This window comes from Acipenser ruthenus, chromosome 18 (genome assembly GCF_902713425.1).
Source record: "Acipenser ruthenus chromosome 18, fAciRut3.2 maternal haplotype, whole genome shotgun sequence".
Lineage (NCBI taxonomy): Eukaryota > Metazoa > Chordata > Actinopteri > Acipenseriformes > Acipenseridae > Acipenser > Acipenser ruthenus.
In genome coordinates, this window is record NC_081206.1 from 17,402,513 (window position 1) to 17,420,395 (window position 17,883).

Consider the following 17,883-nt stretch of genomic DNA (forward strand, 5'->3'; position numbering starts at 1 on the left):
CCTTCCACACAGCAGGGCAGAGGCTAGCTAGCACAACCCCAACAGCAACCTTGGAACCGGCTGCTGTTTGGCGAGGGCTGGGTGCTGCAGCCAGGGCGTGGCACTCTCTCTCGGGTGGCGATGCTGGGTTCTCTCTCTGTGGCTGTGCTGGCACAGGGTTTTCTCTCTGGTGCTCTGCTGGCGCAGTGCTCTCTCTTGGACTCGGTCGGCATGAGGTTCTCTCTCTCTGGTAGCGCAGGACAGTCTCTTCCTGGCGGCAGGAAGTACTCTTTCGCTGGTGTCGCTGTGCAGTCTCTCACTGGCGGCGGTGCTGCGGCATAGTGCTCTCTTTCTCTGGTGGTAACGCTGAGCACTCTGGCGATGCTTGACTCTCTCTCTGGGGCTCTGGCACTGGCAGCATAGGACGCTCCCTCCTTGGCAGCATAGGACGCTCCCTCCTTGGCAGCACGGGGTACTCTCCCTATGGCGGCGTGGGACTCCAGCAGCATCTGCGGGCTCTAGTCTAACAATAGTTTACCACCTCTATTTAATAAAACGATGTTCATTACCCAACAGCGTGGTCTAGTTTATTTTCCTTCTGGTATTCTGCCTGGCTGATCCTGTCCCAATCAGAAAGAACGAGTGCCCCTCCTGGCTGCTACATATGTTCAGCAGTAATCTGCCACATAAATTAAGGTGTAATATTTTTTTTAATAAATATAATTGATTCAGCATAATGCAATTGACATAACCAAATTTGAAAAATGATTTCATCAACAGTATACTACAAATGCATACAATAGACACTATCAGCATCAACATTTAAAACATACTTAAAAGCACCAAAATTCAAACAGTATCCATCTACCTGTAATTTTAGGCAACTTGAAAACTGAACAGAAATCGTTATGCCCGTACCTTGCATATTGTTAATGCTGTGCTCCTTTTTGCACAGCATAGTCCTTTTAGTACAGTCTCCTTGGCTTAGCTGAACCATTTAGGTATCACTCGCTGAAGTTGATTTTACAGGAAATATACAGATTCTAGTTACTGACGCTTCATAGAACAATTTTTTTTAAATCTGTACAAAGTTATGATACTCTTATACCAAATATGTTCTACATTGTTTTAATTGTGAGTCTAACGAAAGATGTTAAACGTTTATATACGAACAACATAGAAATACTGTATATAATTCATATTAGTATTTGGTAACAAACTATTGAAAATGTATTTTTTCTTAATTGGTAACATGTTAAAAGGAAAAAAGAAACTTGGTCAAATCACGTCAAAGTGTGCTGGCTCACTGGTGGTGCACAGTAGGGGTCACAACTTCCAAGTATCTGGCACATCATAAATGATATCTTTCTAATTCCTGTGACTGGAGGTGAGAAATATGCGCTGTGGTTGCAAATACTGCCTGTGTAGTCTGCTTGGGTCACGTGACTGTAACCCCACTTGGATTGTTTATTCAGATGCTGAGAACAAAGTATAGAATGTACAGATCAGTACTAAACAGTACATTTTTCTAATAAGATAGTGGAAATCATTTAAGCAACTAATGTATGCAAAGAAAATATAAGACAGTTAGTATTTCTTATGCGTTTCACTTAATAACCAGACATTAGGGCATCTGGGCTTGTTGAATTCTCAAAATGCTCTGCAACCCCTGTAAACAACAACACACATGCTCCCCACTCATTCTCTCACTCCCTGTTCCCATGCTAACGGCGTGACCCGCTCCTCTTACAACACATGTAACATATATAAAAGACAGACGAGACAAAGTGAACAGACAACAAGTCCTGCAACAAAGCAGTTGTCCGGGTCATTACAATATATATGTTTTAATTTGAAAGTAAAACCTATATGAAAGCATGACAACCTTTATGTACAAAAGTCTTCACTAATATACAATTGAACAAGAACTGTTAAATATTTATTTTTGTTTCATACAGTATTAAATGGCAGTGTTTATATGATAGTGAAAATAAATCAATATAAAGATAAATAGTCTATGTATGTATTCATTTATTTCAATATTTATATTAATTATTTATGTTTTACTTTTACCAAATATATAGGCTATCCTTCAGCATAGCTAATTCTCAGAATTTAATGTTCTTTTTTTTATCCAGTGGGGACCACAAATAGCGTTACTCTTCATCAGCCAGTATGGAGAGAGGAAACCAAACTTCCTTGCTCGAATAGGGACCACAATGAGTGTTACGCTAACAGGAAACCAAACATTTTCGGAGCTCAAGATCAGAATCTCAGAATGAGGATGACGAAGATGAATGATGACTCGAAAAATATCAAAAAATATAACTAATTCCCAAGAATTTTCAGCTGGCTGACTTCACCTTTCAAAATACTTTTTCTCTCAACTAATCGTGTGGCACTGACAGTTATAACACAGCACACTGGCAAAATGAAGGTTGTAGGTTCAAATCCCACATTGTACCAGACCTTTTTATTTATATTTTTGCAGGCAAATGTTCCATGTTAAAACAGAAATAAATCATTTAATATAAATTATATTACACAATAAGTGTGTTCCCTAGTATATTTCCATGTTGACAAAACAAGTTAATTGTCATTAAACTCAGATGTTCTGTAATAGACATATGCGTGGATAAAAGTGCCTGGGGTCTGTTAAAAAATGTAAAAAAAATAATTTGCGTGCGATCTAGTCCATTTTAAAATATCAATGCATCATTTAATATAAATGATTCAGACGTCAAAATAAACACGTTCCCCAGTATATTTCCATGTTGACAAAACAAGTTAATTGTCATTAAGCTTGGATGTTCTGTTATATACATATGGGTGAATAAATGTGCCTGGGGTCTGTAAAAAAAAAAATAATAATAATACAGCGGAAGAACAAGAAAAATAACGAGAAGATGGACATTTTTACCTTACTTTGGCGACTTATTTCTCTTACTGTATGACAGGTATTGACTTTTTTGTTTTACATTTTACATAAGAATGTTGGAATCTACACATTAAAAGTGGGATGGTGCTTTTGGATGATTTAGTTTTGCCTCCCCAATACCCCGAAAACACACAAAGTATCTGTGGTGTATAGATAGTCACTGGCAGTTCTCGCTGCCTTTTTTAACTACCGTTCCTCTTGATTATTGAAGAAAAAATGGATACTGATCTCAAATCAATGAAATTTAGAAAATTATTCAGTTACCGTGTCCACTGAAAACAAAACCATCTCTTATTAAAGCTTACGTCTGCGTAAGTTAGCATAACTCCCATCCTGGTCATGTACCAGACTTCATAATCACCATTGCTTTGTAATTCTTTGGGTTTTTGTAACTCATCATATTTCTAAAACAAGTCAACTGTCAACTAAGTTTAGGAATGCTGGTATCTAAGACATTTAGAACCAGTATAAAAAGGAAAATATCATAGTTTCAAATTAATGTGGCCCACTAGACCTGTATAAGCTGTGCAACTATTCAGCAACAATAATGGGAAAAGATCTCAGTAACTTGACAAGGTGCAAGATAGTGATTTGTATGATGTTTGCAAGCATTCTTGGTGGCATTATTGCAATTACTCAAGTACTGTGGCTTTGTTTTTTATGCATTTGAGAAGTCTGAGTTAACGTGCTTTGACTCAGAGTTCAGAAGCTGCTCTTCAGTTCCATTTTTCTGCCATAGGCTAGATCAGCTAAAGTATCTTAAGAACATAAGAAAGTTTACAAACGAGAGGAGGCCATTCGGCCCATCTTGCTCGTTTGGTTGTTAGTACCTTACTGATCCCAGAATCTCAACCAAGCAGCTTCTTGAAGGATCCCAGGGGGGTCAGCTTCAACAACATTACAGGGGAGTTAGTTCCAGACCCTCATAATTCTCTGTGTAAGAAAGTGCCTCCTATTTTCTGTTCTGAATGCCCCTTTATCTAATCTCCATTTGTGATCCCTGGTCCTTGTTTCTTTTTTCAGGTCGAAAAAGTCCCTTGGGTCGACATTGTCAATACCTTTTAGAATTTTGAATGCTTGAATCAGATCGCCGTGTAGTCTTTGTTCAAGACTGAATAGATTCAATTCTTTAAGCCTGTCTGCATATGACATGCCTTTTAAACCCGGAATAATTCTGGTCGCTCTTCTTTGCACTCTTTCTAGAGCAGCAATATCCTTTTTGTAACGAGGTAACCAGAACTGAACACAATATTCTAGATAAGGTCTTACTAATGCATTGTAAAGTTTTAACATTACTTCCCTTGATTTTAAATTCAACACTTTTCACTATATATCCGTGCATCTTGTTGGCCTTTTTTTATAGCTTCCCCACATTGTCTAGATGAAGACATTTCTGAGTCAACATAAACTCTAGGTCTTTTTCATAGATTCCTTTATATTAGTACCAGCACCATCTAGTGCTTGGCTGTGTATTGCCAGCAAAACTAAAGGAATCTTGTTTCCAAAGTGGCCAATCACTAGATGGCGCTGTCTCTTGCTTCTATAAAGACACTTTGCAACCAGAACTGAAGAGTCGCTCCTGAACTCTTGAAAAGTATTTGAGTTGTTCCAGTTACAAACACTTAGAATGATTGCAAAACATAATCCAAAGGTCATAAGAAAATGATCGTGGTGCCATTCACGCAGGGTTCTGACACTTCAGTTTATAACCTTACAGCCGGTTGAATGTTTCTAATCAAGTTTGTCAAAGTTAATTTCATAGTTTTAATAGTTCACTTTTAGACCCCGAAACGAAATGGCCTAATGGTGGTTTTTAGGGATGTTTGTTTGGTTGCTGTTGCCAGGGACAGACAAACACTCTGCAGGAGAAAAGGACAGCTTGAACTCTCTGAGGTTCAAACTCATGCTAGACTGCACACCCAACCGATGGGAGGATATGCTGTGTACCTTTTAACATATGAGAGCAGTTTTAGCTGTTATAGGTTGCAGCAGCGCTCCATTGATGACATTGCCATCGTTTTGAAGTTTGCATTTTATAAAAAACATTTAGGATATGTTTTTGGCTCCAGTTTTGCTGTAATCGTAATGATCTTGAGCTTGGTGAACCACATGTAAACACACTTGCACAGACTTTGGCAGTTCAGCTTGTTTTTGTCAGCCTTATACTTTATGAATTGTCATCTGATGACGACATGTACATGTTTGTGTGATGAGTTAAAAATAGAGAATCGGAGACAGACAAAAGAACTGGAAAGAGGAGAATTAAGGGGAGCACCAGACTTGAGTCAATTCCTTTTTTACATTTCCTTCAAAGAAAATGGAATTTGAATTGAAAAAAGGAATTTACGCCAGCCCTGGGGATCACTGTAGAAATACAGTGGAAAGTGATTCATATGAGGTCAGGGTTAGGGGTTTAATGGAGGTGCTATTTAGTTCATTAAAACACATCCTAGTGTCTTGTGCAATTGTAGTGGATTTTCTGTAAATGTGCTATTCCTTGAACACCTGGGAGAATGACCTTAATGCACATGTTGATACTGGTTGCAAGTTCAACGAAAAGGCTGCCCCAAGTCCTAAGTAAGGGAAAGATTTATAACCAAAAAAAAATAGGTCTTCAATTTGATCTACAGTACAAGGAACACTGTGGTCTATTTACAGCTTTGGAAACTCAGGCCCCCGATGTGATAAATGGATTAATTGATTGTGGAAATGTTGTCACACACTGTACTCTATAGACTGTAACATATATAAACACCCACTGTTAAACTGCAGCCGCATATGCCATCCCATTAAACTGTTTTTGTTTCAGGTAATAAAGTCAAATTTATAGCTTTTTATTAAGCCGAAGCAAGGGAAGTGGTGCAATTCAGCAGCCAGGGGAAAGGTTGCACAAAGTGTGTGCTGTTATTACACAAATGAGGGCCTGTATTTGTGTTTAGCACTGATTGAAAATAATTTTAGCTTTTGCAACAAATATGTCTATAAAAATATAAAACATAGAAGCTTCTCAGTGATTGCAAAAAACTGTCGATGACTGACTGAATGAATTTTCTTAACTACAGCATGATTCTGTCAAATTCCATTGCAGGTGTCCAGTAAAAGTTTCAATACCTGTGTGTTTTACCCTCGTATTGAAGAGACCACATTCTTTCAGGTCTTGGAACAGAAGCCTTTTTATTCCAAATTGTAATTAGCACAGTTTTCTTCCAGAAGGACACCAATTACTGTCATAAAATGAATAAAGAAGTACTTGCAAACACCTACATTCACTGTCTGAGTAGCTTATTTCAGGTTTGGAGACTTAGTTTTTCCTTTCTGAAAAATGACACCTTGTATTAAAGAGAATATAGACCATTGTCTTCAAGTTTGGTACCCATCAGTATCCCAGAAATCATTTGAGATTCAGACTTCCTTTTTGTTACATCCAGTCTTTTGAGTAACACATTCCGATTTGGGGGAAGCATCTAGGATTTGAGGGACCGACTTGGATTCATATACATTTGCACTTATTAATGCACATAGTTTTTGCTCCTGTATTTGTTCCTTCCAGGTTTTACCTTTTTATATACACCTGAGCTTGTTGTTTTCTCCAGCAGGATCATTTTGTTCGTCCAACCATAGAGAAGGACTGCTGGCTCGGAGATACAAAGCTTTGTCAATTAAAGAATATTGTTTCAGTTTGTTTTTATAAAAAAAAAAAAAAAAAAAAAATGTTGATAAGTTCAAGCATGTAAATATGGGTCTTCCAGTTTGGTATCGCATTACTTTAGATAAGTTAGGTTCCTCTTGAATATGCATTTTATTAGTGCTGGCTTTCAGTATTCTTTCAAAATTCAACTGCTGGCAGAAACCCATAAAATTCCATTCTAAACAAAAGGAGAACTTTATAAAAAGGTTCCCATAGCAAAGTGTAATAAAATGTTATGAAAACATGGTAAAACATAGGCCATCACTGTAAAGCCCAGGGAGCTGTGGTAAAGCATATGAAAACAAAACTTGGCAAGCCATGATAAACTATAGTAAATGCATTGATCAGGGGTGGCCAGCCCTCATCCTGGAGAGCCGCAGGGTCTTGTGGTTTGTGTTCCACCCCAGTTCTCAATTACTTAATTGAACCAATTCTTTTCTTAAATGATCAACACTTACATTTCTTTCCAGGTCTTTAACCATTGATTTAAATATACCCACAAAACCTGCAGGATTGTGGCTCTCCAGGACAAGGGGTTGGCCACCCCAGGCATAGTATAACCACGGCAAAAGCATGGCAGAAGTGCAAAATTGCCATGCAAAACTTTTATAAGGAGAGAAACACTTGTACTGTAGAATGTGTGCTATTTTAAAAGTAATTTATGCATTTCTGGTGTATGCTTGAAACGGTCATTTATGAATTAGGCTATGTTATAAGAACTAAAAGAACATTTTTGCCTTTTGTTCCAGCACTATATTTGAGAGCAACCAGTAGCACCTGCTGGAATATATACTATATAGCTCTCCATTGCCAGATCCTATAAAGTACTTCAGAAAAACAAGAGCGGTTTCATGATCATGGATAGTGTCTAGCTATCAAGCAAGTGTGTAGCTTTCCCTTGGTAGCAGAACAACTGACTGTCTTTATAGCCTCTACATCAGGGCTTCTCAAATTCGGTCCTGGGGACCCCCTGTGGCTGCTGGTTTTCTTTCCAACTGAGCTCTCCATTACTTAACTAGACCCTTAATTGAACTAATAATTTGCTTAACTAGACCCTTTTACTTGTTTTCAAACAGTAAAAAGGTTGCAGTTCAAGTTACTTATAAAATGTTACAGCTAACTTGAAATATGCAACTTCAGAGCTGAAAACAAGTAAAAAGGTCTAATTAAGCAAATGATCAGTTCAATTAAGGGTCTAGTTAAGTAATTGAGAGCTCGGCTGGAATGAAAACCAGCAGCTACAGGGGGTTCCCAGGACCAAATTTGAGAAGGCCTGCTCTACGTCAATGCTCTACCAAGAATGTAGTTTTACTGAAGTTAAAATGTGAATGTGTTACTTCTGTAATGAAGCTTTAATCCAGTGTACTAAAATCAGCTATACTGGCCAATATTTTCAAAAGAATTTGGGTCTATCCAGATTTGTTAATTGATGCTAAGCCTGGGTATGTAGGGGAAATAATCAGATTTGGAAAAAAAACACATTCATTTGTAGTTGCCTACACATTATTTATTGCTCACAAATACTGTTTAAATTACACCTGTTGTTAAGCTACAGGGTGACTGGTAAGCAGGAGATTACTGCCTTGCCTGTCACTTAGCTGTGGTATTCCGGCATTCTTGCATTAAAATCTAGTCAAGCTTCAATCATGTGTGTGTGTGTTTTTCATTTACTAGCCCCCAATGGACATTGGTACACGTCATAAATGCAGCATAATAGGCACTCTGCTTTTGGGAGGCCCAAGACTGGCTGGCTGGCAGGACCTTTCAGGTCAGGACTGAGAGGTTTCTCTGCCACTCTGCCAGTTGTGGTGAAATGTGTGGTATTTGTTTTGTGATGTGGAATAATAAGAGGTTGAGACTAGTTTCACTTGTGACTGGAGGTGCAATTTTCTAATTGGATATCGGACAGGAAATAATCAGCAATTGATTGAAAATATTTTATTATTTAAAAGCAAGAATACAAAAGTTTAGACTCTTCACACAAGTCTGCAAATACAACTGAAAACATACATGTGCATATTATTATACATAGTCATTTAAAAAGCAAGAATCCAACAAGTGTAGATTCCTCATGAAAGACAAATACAGTTGAAAACTTCTATATGCTAGTAATATGATATATACATGAGGATCTAAATAGGGAACAATCAATCAAGGCTCACAAAATATATGATGATAAATAATCTATTAATTTACATCTCTACTTGTGACCTGGGCCACAGTTAAACCCAGGCCCCTATAGGTGACAGACAAGGAGAAGCTAGTGAATTAGCCTGCTGATCCACCTAGTGTCCCAAATACTTATCTGTCTCCTCTTTTCAGGGCAATCCGTCTCAGTGGGCTGTCTCCCTGACTCCAGGAGAAGGATACACACCAGAACCCAGTGAACTGCATCATCTGACTGAAATCGACTCCAAGCTTCAAGCTCTCCTGTCTGCGGAGGACTACTCGGCTCTGCACAGCCCTTACTCCAGCTGCAGGCAGCTTCAGGTGTGTGACAGTCAATTAAATACAGACTGGGATAACTTTACGACACAACACAGTGCATTTTGTGGCCTCAGAATTAGATAATATTGATACAGCCTAGTTAATGTAAAGAAATAGTTCACTGTGGTGGACAACTTTGCAGTGGGGCTTTATATTCCCCACTGTGAATATTGTGAATTTTGAATTTTGCAAAGTTCAGTTTGGCAAGAGCTATGGAAATCTTCATAAAGCATGTTGTTTAAACTTTTCTTTTTTTAATCACTGTGTATCTGCTTTTTATTATTTGTATAATGTTGGCAAAATATCTTATCCTTTTTCTGACTTCTGAGACAATCCGGGTGGACATTGCATTACATTACAATATTGGCATGATGCATAACGGAAGGATTGGGGGTCATTCTGGGCCTCTCAAGCAGAGATTGTGCTGCATTGTGTGTCTGTGCCGTGGGTTATACCAATGTCCCTTGGGAGGTAAGTTAAGCCCGCCAGACTCATTTTAGGCTGACAATGACTTTTGAATTAACCTGTATACTGGCTATATTGTCAGAACGAATTATAACGATTGGCTGTTTACAAAGAATCTTCTAAATGTTAATGGCTCTGTGGCAGGATGGCTTGCAGTGGTGAGGTGTGGTGATGTCACGGACCAGGAAGTAACTGAAACCAAAACAATGGATGGGCGGGTGAAGCTGAATGCATTGGCGGTCAGCGTATTTAATGAATCAAATAAACAAAACAAATGATTTTAACAAAACAACAAAACAAAAGGGCACGAGGGCCAAACGAATCAGACAGACAAACAAGTAAGTAAGTGTCGTGCTGGCTAATCCAGCACGTTTTAGCAATTGTTAATTTCTGTCTCCTCTCTATCTCCCCGTACCTCCTCTCTGCACCCAACCCCGCAGCACAGACAGCTGCAGGTTCTTATACTCTGGCCGAGGGGTTAACTGGCTGTTAATTATTTTATTACCCCTCGGCCACAGTCTGCACGCGTTTGGTAAGGATGCATGACTGTCAGCTAGTTAAATAATCAGTAGCTGATCAGCCACGCATCCTCACGGGTTTTTAAATATAAATATAAAAAACAATAACAAAAGACACAGCGCTTTTATCCGTGCCGCAAACAAATACAAATAATAATAAATAGGGGCGGGACACTCCACCACAGGCTCTTAACATGAAAAAAAAATGAAGTGAAAAGGAAAATCTAAAAAGGAATGTCTGCAGACAGTTTATAAACTAGTGGAGTTTCTATGCTGGTTTTATGCTACTGAACAGTATTGTATTTGGCAATACAATTTCAATATGGCAGTTAAAATGATACCATATTCATAATCATGTGTGAGCTTCTTAGAGCAGAAAAGGAAGTTAAGATCAGCGATTTCTTTACCAGGTATATCAAACTAGTCTATTACACCGAGGGATTATGTGAAGCAATGTTTTAAAAAAACAAAGAAAGAAAAACATATAGACAAGTCAATAAAACAAGGATTGCATGCTGCATATATTCATGTCAATGATAAAGTAGTGAGTAGTGATAAAAAATAACAACAATAGGTTGCTTGCAAAGATTTTCCATGCTGTAAAACAAGTTACTGTCTTGGCTACTTGGTGCAAAAAGAGATTTATGAAACTATGTATTTATTATTTTACTTCTCTGTCATGCAAATGCATTTTCCATTTTTTATTTATCTCATGGTTTCTACAAAAGCACTCCTTTGTACACTGCTCTGCTGTGGTAAGTTTGTTAATGTAGTGTAATGGATGTTTATGGCAATCCTCTTAAGTGTCCTTAAACTTTGCCGTTGAGAGTATTTGAGTCGGTTGCGAAACCTCTGATTTCTTGGGTGCCTGTTTAAGTTAAATAAATAAATATTTTCAGTGTTAACATTTTTTTGGAGTGTTCTAAGTGCCTCAGGGTGAATTATTAAGAACCCAAGTGGTGGCCTAGCTCACCGTTACACCCCCACCCCCACTGGATTTGAGTTCCCCTCCCTCAAAATCCCAGTTTAACCACTGACTGTAATAGCTGCAGACCAGCATGGAGAAGAGAGGACTGCTCCAATAGTGTTGCACCTAAAGTGGGACAAGTGTATTAGAAATAAGAAGTTTAACCACATGAGAAATGGTACAGATAAGGAGGGAGTATAAAAGATCAGAGGTTGCACATTTTAAGAGTGGGAGAGCAGACGTTTGGAGATGTTTTGGCTGCTCAGAAGTCTAGTTAATCCTAAAGTTTAGGTTCAGACAGTAAATAGGACATTTAAAATCTGCCTCAGCCTGACAGCATTAAAAGAATTTATGAGCACTTGCTAACTCTTTACTAGTAAAAAGTTGTAGATGGTTCCGAATGAGTGTGAGAGCGAGGTTGAGCAAGATATTGAAGAACTTCAAATGTAAAGATTTGTAACAAAAAGTAAACTACACTAAATGAGCTTGTCATGCTGATGCGAATTGTGTTGTGAATAATATTATTATTATTATTATGTAATGTTAGCAGAGGTTCTCATTCAAGCTAGTTTAATTGAAATTTTACATTATTGAATTTGAGCAGCTTTGATCACCTTCATTACTCCTAACTTTAGATCCTCAGAAAGACAACCTTTTGCAGATGGACATCGCTTTCCCACTTAACGACTTTTATTAAAAGCAGCTGACTGAAATATTTATAATATGCAAATCTATGGGCACTCGATACAGAATGAACAATGTAGGGCTCCTCGAGATGCCTGGCTGGATGGGATGATTGGATTTGATATTACCCAGAATTAGTGAAGTAGGTTAGGCTGATCATGGCATGTGATCCATGCAGCATTATAAAGCTGTCATAGTTTACTTTTAAACATCGTTGCAGATCAAGTCCACCGAACAGTGCTTCACGCATTGCCACTACAATCCCCGGATCTCAATCCAGCTGAGCATGTTTGAGATCACAATCCTCTGTCTACCTCTCTGCACCAATTGTGTGAAATATTAATGCAGGGGTGTCCAATCCACGTTCCTCTCCAGGTTTAACACGTAAAGTTACATAATGTAACTACTTCAGGGTGTGGTTGCAGGTTTCATTGGTTCAATTAAACAATTTATATCAGGGTTGGAACAAAGACCAGGAGTGGAAGGGTCAACTGTATCCACCCCTGTATTAATGACTGAATGGATTAACTTCCCTTGATACACCCTCCAGCACCCTGTGGAGTGTGTTGATGAGAGCCTGTGTAGACTTGCTTAATATAAACAGTTTGTCAACCTGTTTTTTATAGACACAAATTTAAATGTCCCAGGCTGAGAATATAATGGAATGAATACCACAAGTATAAGTTTATTCAACCAATCTTTGTCCCTCTTAATCTCAATTTAAAGTTGTGTTGAGTCTTGTTGAATTGTTCTGCAGGGGAACATGACTATTCCTCAATGATTACCAGCTTCTAGTTTCTCCAGAGAAGTTCTCCAGAATAGCCCATGACTTTTTTGGCACTGCTCCTTGTGAAACACTAGATTTATAGGTGTACAGCCTGCACTTGGACAACAGTGATTATTAATTAATCTAATATGTTAACTGTCATGCTGCTTTCTTTGCAGTCTAGCATTTGAAAAGCTGCTTGCTCTAGCCATTTAGAATCCAAGTCTTTGAGTCTCTTGATTTTACTGCTGGAAAGAGGACCAGTTGTCACATGCTCTTGGCTGGGTGATGAAAAGAAATACATTATCTCATTGCTTTCAGGTTCTGTTTTTTTTTCTTTTTTTATTAATCTCATAAACTATGGTTAAGATATTTGGTGACTGTTTTTGTAGATAAATAGATTCAGTATATCCATATTTTATTCCTGAAAGAATTGTAAAGTATGTAAAACTGCATCGCATAGTAATGTGGATGTAAAAAAAAAAAAAAAAAACCTAGGCTTGGTTTAACATGCAGTCTAGAAACTCCAAATCCTCTCTCCATTGTCGTGAGAATGTGACGTAGCAGCACATTCCTCACGCTATAGGAAGTGTGCGGCCAAAAAAATGTCATTTACAAAATGTGCAGAACAAAAGTTACAAAAAATGCCCCGGTGGATTAGCACCTAATGAGCAATTTGTTGAACTTGTATGGGCTACTGGTATACTGGATCCCCAGTAACAAACATAACAGTGCACTGGCGATGTTGGATTCAAGTATTTCATTTGTTTGCTATCTATGGAATTATACAGTGCCTTGCGAAAGTATTCGGCCCCCTTGAACTTTGCGACCTTTTGCCACATTTCAGGCTTCAAACATAAAGATATGAAACTGTAATTTTTTGTGACGAATCAACAACAAGTGGGACACAATCATGAAGTGGAACGAAATTTATTGGATATTTCAAACTTTTTTAACAAATAAAAAACTGAAAAATTGGGCGTGCAAAATTATTCAGCCCCTTTACTTTCAGTGCAGCAAACTCTCTCCAGAAGTTCAGTGAGGATCTCTGAATGATCCAATGTTGACCTAAATGACTAATGATGATAAATAGAATCCACCTGTGTGTAATCAAGTCTCCGTATAAATGCACCTGCACTGTGATACTCTCAGAGGTCCGTTTAAAGCGCAGAGAGCATCATGAAGAACAAGGAACACACCAGGCAGGTCCGAGATACTGTTGTGGAGAAGTTTAAAGCCGGATTTGGATACAAAAAGATTTCCCAAGCTTTAAACATCCCAAGGAGCACTGTGCAAGCGATAATATTGAAATGGAAAAAGTATCAGACCACTGCAAATCTACCAAGACCTGGCCGTCCCTCTAAACTTTCAGCTCATACAAGGAGAAGACTGATCAGAGATGCAGCCAAGAGGCCCATGATCACTCTGGATGAACTGCAGAGATCTACAGCTGAGGTGGGAGACTCTGTCCATAGGACAACAATCAGTCGTGTACTGCACAAATCTGGCCTTTATGGAAGAGTGGCAAGAAGAAAGCCATTTCTTAAAGATATCCATAAAAAGTGTCGTTTACAGTTTGCCACAAGCCACCTGGGAGACACACCAAACATGTGGAAGAAGGTGCTCTGGTCAGATGAAACCAAAATCGAACTTTTTGGCAACAATGCAAAACGTTATGTTTGGCGTAAAAGCAACACAGCTCATCACCCTGAACACACCATCCCCACTGTCAAACATGGTGGTGGCAGCATCATGGTTTGGGCCTGCTTTTCTTCAGCAGGGACAGGGAAGATGGTTAAAATTGATGGGAAGATGGATGGAGCCAAATACAGGACCATTCTGGAAGAAAACCTGATGGAGTCTGCAAAAGACCTGAGACTGGGACGGAGATTTGTCTTCCAACAAGACAATGATCCAAAACATAAAGCAAAATCTACAATGGAATGGTTCACAAATAAACATATCCAGGTGTTAGAATGGCCAAGTCAAAGTCCAGACCTGAATCCAATCGAGAATCTGTGGAAAGAACTGAAAACTGCTGTTCACAAATGCTCTCCATCCAACCTCACTGAGCTCGAGCTGTTTTGCAAGGAGGAATGGGCAAAAATTTCAGTCTCTCGATGTGCAAAACTGATAGAGACATACCCCAAGCGACTTACAGCTGTAATCGCAGCAAAAGGTGGCGCTACAAAGTATTAACTTAAGGGGGCTGAATAATTTTGCACGCCCAATTTTTCAGTTTTTTATTTGTTAAAAAAGTTTGAAATATCCAATAAATTTCGTTCCACTTCATGATTGTGTCCCACTTGTTGTTGATTCTTCACAAAAAATTACAGTTTCATATCTTTATGTTTGAAGCCTGAAATGTGGCAAAAGGTCGCAAAGTTCAAGGGGGCCAAATACTTTCGCAAGGCACTGTATGTCTGGGGTTTTGCTTTATTTCCTTTTTTTTCATTTTGTTGGTGACCAAATAAGGTTCAACCTAAAAATGTCTTGTACACCCAGTTTAAGAAAGCTGCACAATATTAGTAGTCATGCAAGGCTAAATTGGAACACTAACAGAAACATTTTAATATACCCTCCTATATTTTAATATTAATTAGATAATTAGATTTTTTGAAGAAGAATTTCTCTACCCAAAAGAAAACTACATGTAAACCCAAATTGCCCGAAAGGTACAACCAAAACAGCGTGCCAAAAAGGTGAGCCTTATTTTTATTTTTACATGTAAACCAAGCCATAGTAGTGCAATGGGTCACATACAGTATAAATACAAAAGAAAGACTGAGAATGATCATCCCAGCTCTGCTGTGGCTCCTAGAAATAGTGATCTTTGTAATTATGGCTAGGATTTTAAGAAGCTCAATGCAACCAACCTACCCAAGGTGTCCCATCTCGCCTTTTCAACTCTACAACAGTTTAAAGAGATGCTTCATCAGCCTGTATTTGAACAAAATGTACTTTAGCATTTCTAGAACAGAGAAGTCAGCCAGGGTGTAATTTGGTTAAAATTACTATTACTATTAATAAGAGCAGTATATTTATGTGTTTGTCATTGTGGATTGGCCTCTTGAGCCTTAAATGTTATGCCAGTGCAGTTTCTTTTGTCTACTCTGTAGTTGTTTTTTTTAATATAAACCACAGCAAGGGCACAGTTCCCATTCACTGATACTAATTCAATACATGTGTCTGCAACAATGATGACTGGATGTCAGAACTTTCATTTTTGCTGCAAATTGTTGACAGTTGGTTAATTTAGTACTACAGTTGATGTACAAACATTCATGAGGTGCCTAGGGTATTATTATCGTCCTCACTCGCGGAATAACTACAGTACTGCATTAATACGTTTTGTAAGAGCTTTACCATACCTCTCTGGGCTTTATCATGCTTCTCTACGGTTTACCATGATTTTTACTACTGTATGCTTGTTTTATACTTTACTATGCTTTTAAAAGGGTGAGTAGACTTAATCACACACAGCATAAAATGTGTTATGAATGCAAATGCACCTGCCATCCGAATCTATAAAACTCTGTCAGGTCTTGACTGAAGCTGACTCACAACAGAGAGATGCAGCTTTTTAATATTGCAGACTAGAAGACAGAGATGCCGTTTACATAGGTAATCAGTCTTTTTATGAGAATCCAGTTACGTACACTAAAAGTGTGTGATACCTTGTCCAACCCTGTACATATTGTTAGCAGCGTGTACAAGGAAAGGGCTCTAAATTATTTGTATTGTTCTTTCATGTTTGCTGAGAGCCAGTGCCAAGGGAACCAGTTCTGTCATGAAGCCTTGTTAAGAAATTCCTTGCATTTACAGTGAAAATAAAGTAATCCAATTAATGTTATGATATCCACTGTGTAGCCTTATTGGCGGCATGTAATGAAGTAACAGCAGTACTGTGCAATGTTTATAGCGTCCGGCTTTTGGGCAAGGTACAGCACTGATTCTTTATACAAATATAAGCTTAAAGGGCTACTGTAACATTTCTTATTTGTAATTATTCACCTGTTTATGTAGTTCTGTGTGTTTCTGTGCGGTTGTCAAAAGTCGAAGATCAGTTTTATTGAATTCACCCATCTTCAATACTTCCACCATCGGTGCGAGCTGCAGAGGTTGAATTCTGCCAGCCTGAGTCCCATTTATTATTATCTTAGCAGACACCCTTATCCAGGACAACTTAGTTGTTACAAAATATCACATTGCAAAATATCACATTTTGCAATGTGATTTTTTTTGTAAATGTGATATTTAGTAACAACTGAGTTGCCCTGGGTAAGGGTGTCTGCTAAGATAATAATAAAAATATAAGGGTTGTGCCCCTTGAAACCGAGAATGTTGTATAGAGGTTTAGCAGAGGGGGCAGAAATGGTGGTTACACTCCTCTAGTGGTCACATCCTACATTTCAGAAATTCACGTTTTTGAAGCAGCCCCCATGATTGAAATGTTTGTAAACCAATGAGGGACTACAGTAAGAAGCAATATAAATGTCCAGTCTGCCATACAAGTGCAGTGGCATCATTTGCTCTGGATTTGTTTGCAGCAGTGATGTCATTTCTGTCTTCTTTATTTCTTTATTTGCTGCTCCAGAGTTGATATTTTCAAGCACGGTACAATGAGCTTAATGGCCCGTGCACTTGTAATGCGTTTTTGCCATTAATAGATCCTCCAATTGAAGTGCTTTGATATTTTAAGAAAGGTTATGCTTTTGTGATACCAGTGAAGTATTTTTTATAAAGAAATGCAATCATGTGGCTAGAATTCGATAGGTAAATTCAGATAAATGAATTATTACATCTTTGGAAGGATTAAAACATTCAGAAGGAAGCTATATTAAAAAAGGAGATGTGTCATACGTGCCAGGTATATTCGGGACCGATATAGATAAGACATGGACTGCGTTTGGAAGAAATGTTTTAGGTATCAACGCAATTATAAACGGATTCCTTTATCCCTTTATAACCTGGCTATGTTTGATCAGTACTTCTTACGAAGTCAGTCAAGTCAGTCGAATGAAATCCAGCGACAGGAAGCAAACCACAGTTCGCAGGATATCAGCACCCCTGTCATAGATGTGAGGAGGACTTGCATGGACACAGTTAGTGATGAACCTAATGATCCTTGTGAACCCGGTCAGACAAACCAGCATAAGAGAGAAAGGAACCTCAACGGGCACAAGCCTGGAGTTAAATGGCCAAGAGCTTGTGAGAAAACTGCATGGGACACAGTAAACACAGATCTCTGCGTTGCATTGGAAAGATTAAGTGGAACAGTTGAAAAGAAGCTGGATAAATTTGGGGACATCATCTACGCATATGGAAGTGAGAGGTTTGGAGTTGAAAAAAGGAAGGAAAAAGTACAAACTATTCCTGGAAAGTCTAGAC

The 17,883-nt window shown here is 38.4% G+C and overlaps 1 protein-coding gene across 1 annotated transcript in view; it reads left to right on the forward strand.

Moving 5' to 3' along the window:
* The window catches only part of LOC117425107 (fibrous sheath-interacting protein 1-like), a 157,010-nt gene that overhangs the window by 18,308 nt on the left and 120,819 nt on the right, over positions 1-17,883 (forward strand). Inside the window, exon 10 of the mRNA XM_058991350.1 lies at positions 8,928-9,095. Within this exon, the coding sequence (XP_058847333.1) occupies positions 8,928-9,095 (168 nt within the window). The remainder of the gene's footprint in view (positions 1-8,927; positions 9,096-17,883) is intronic.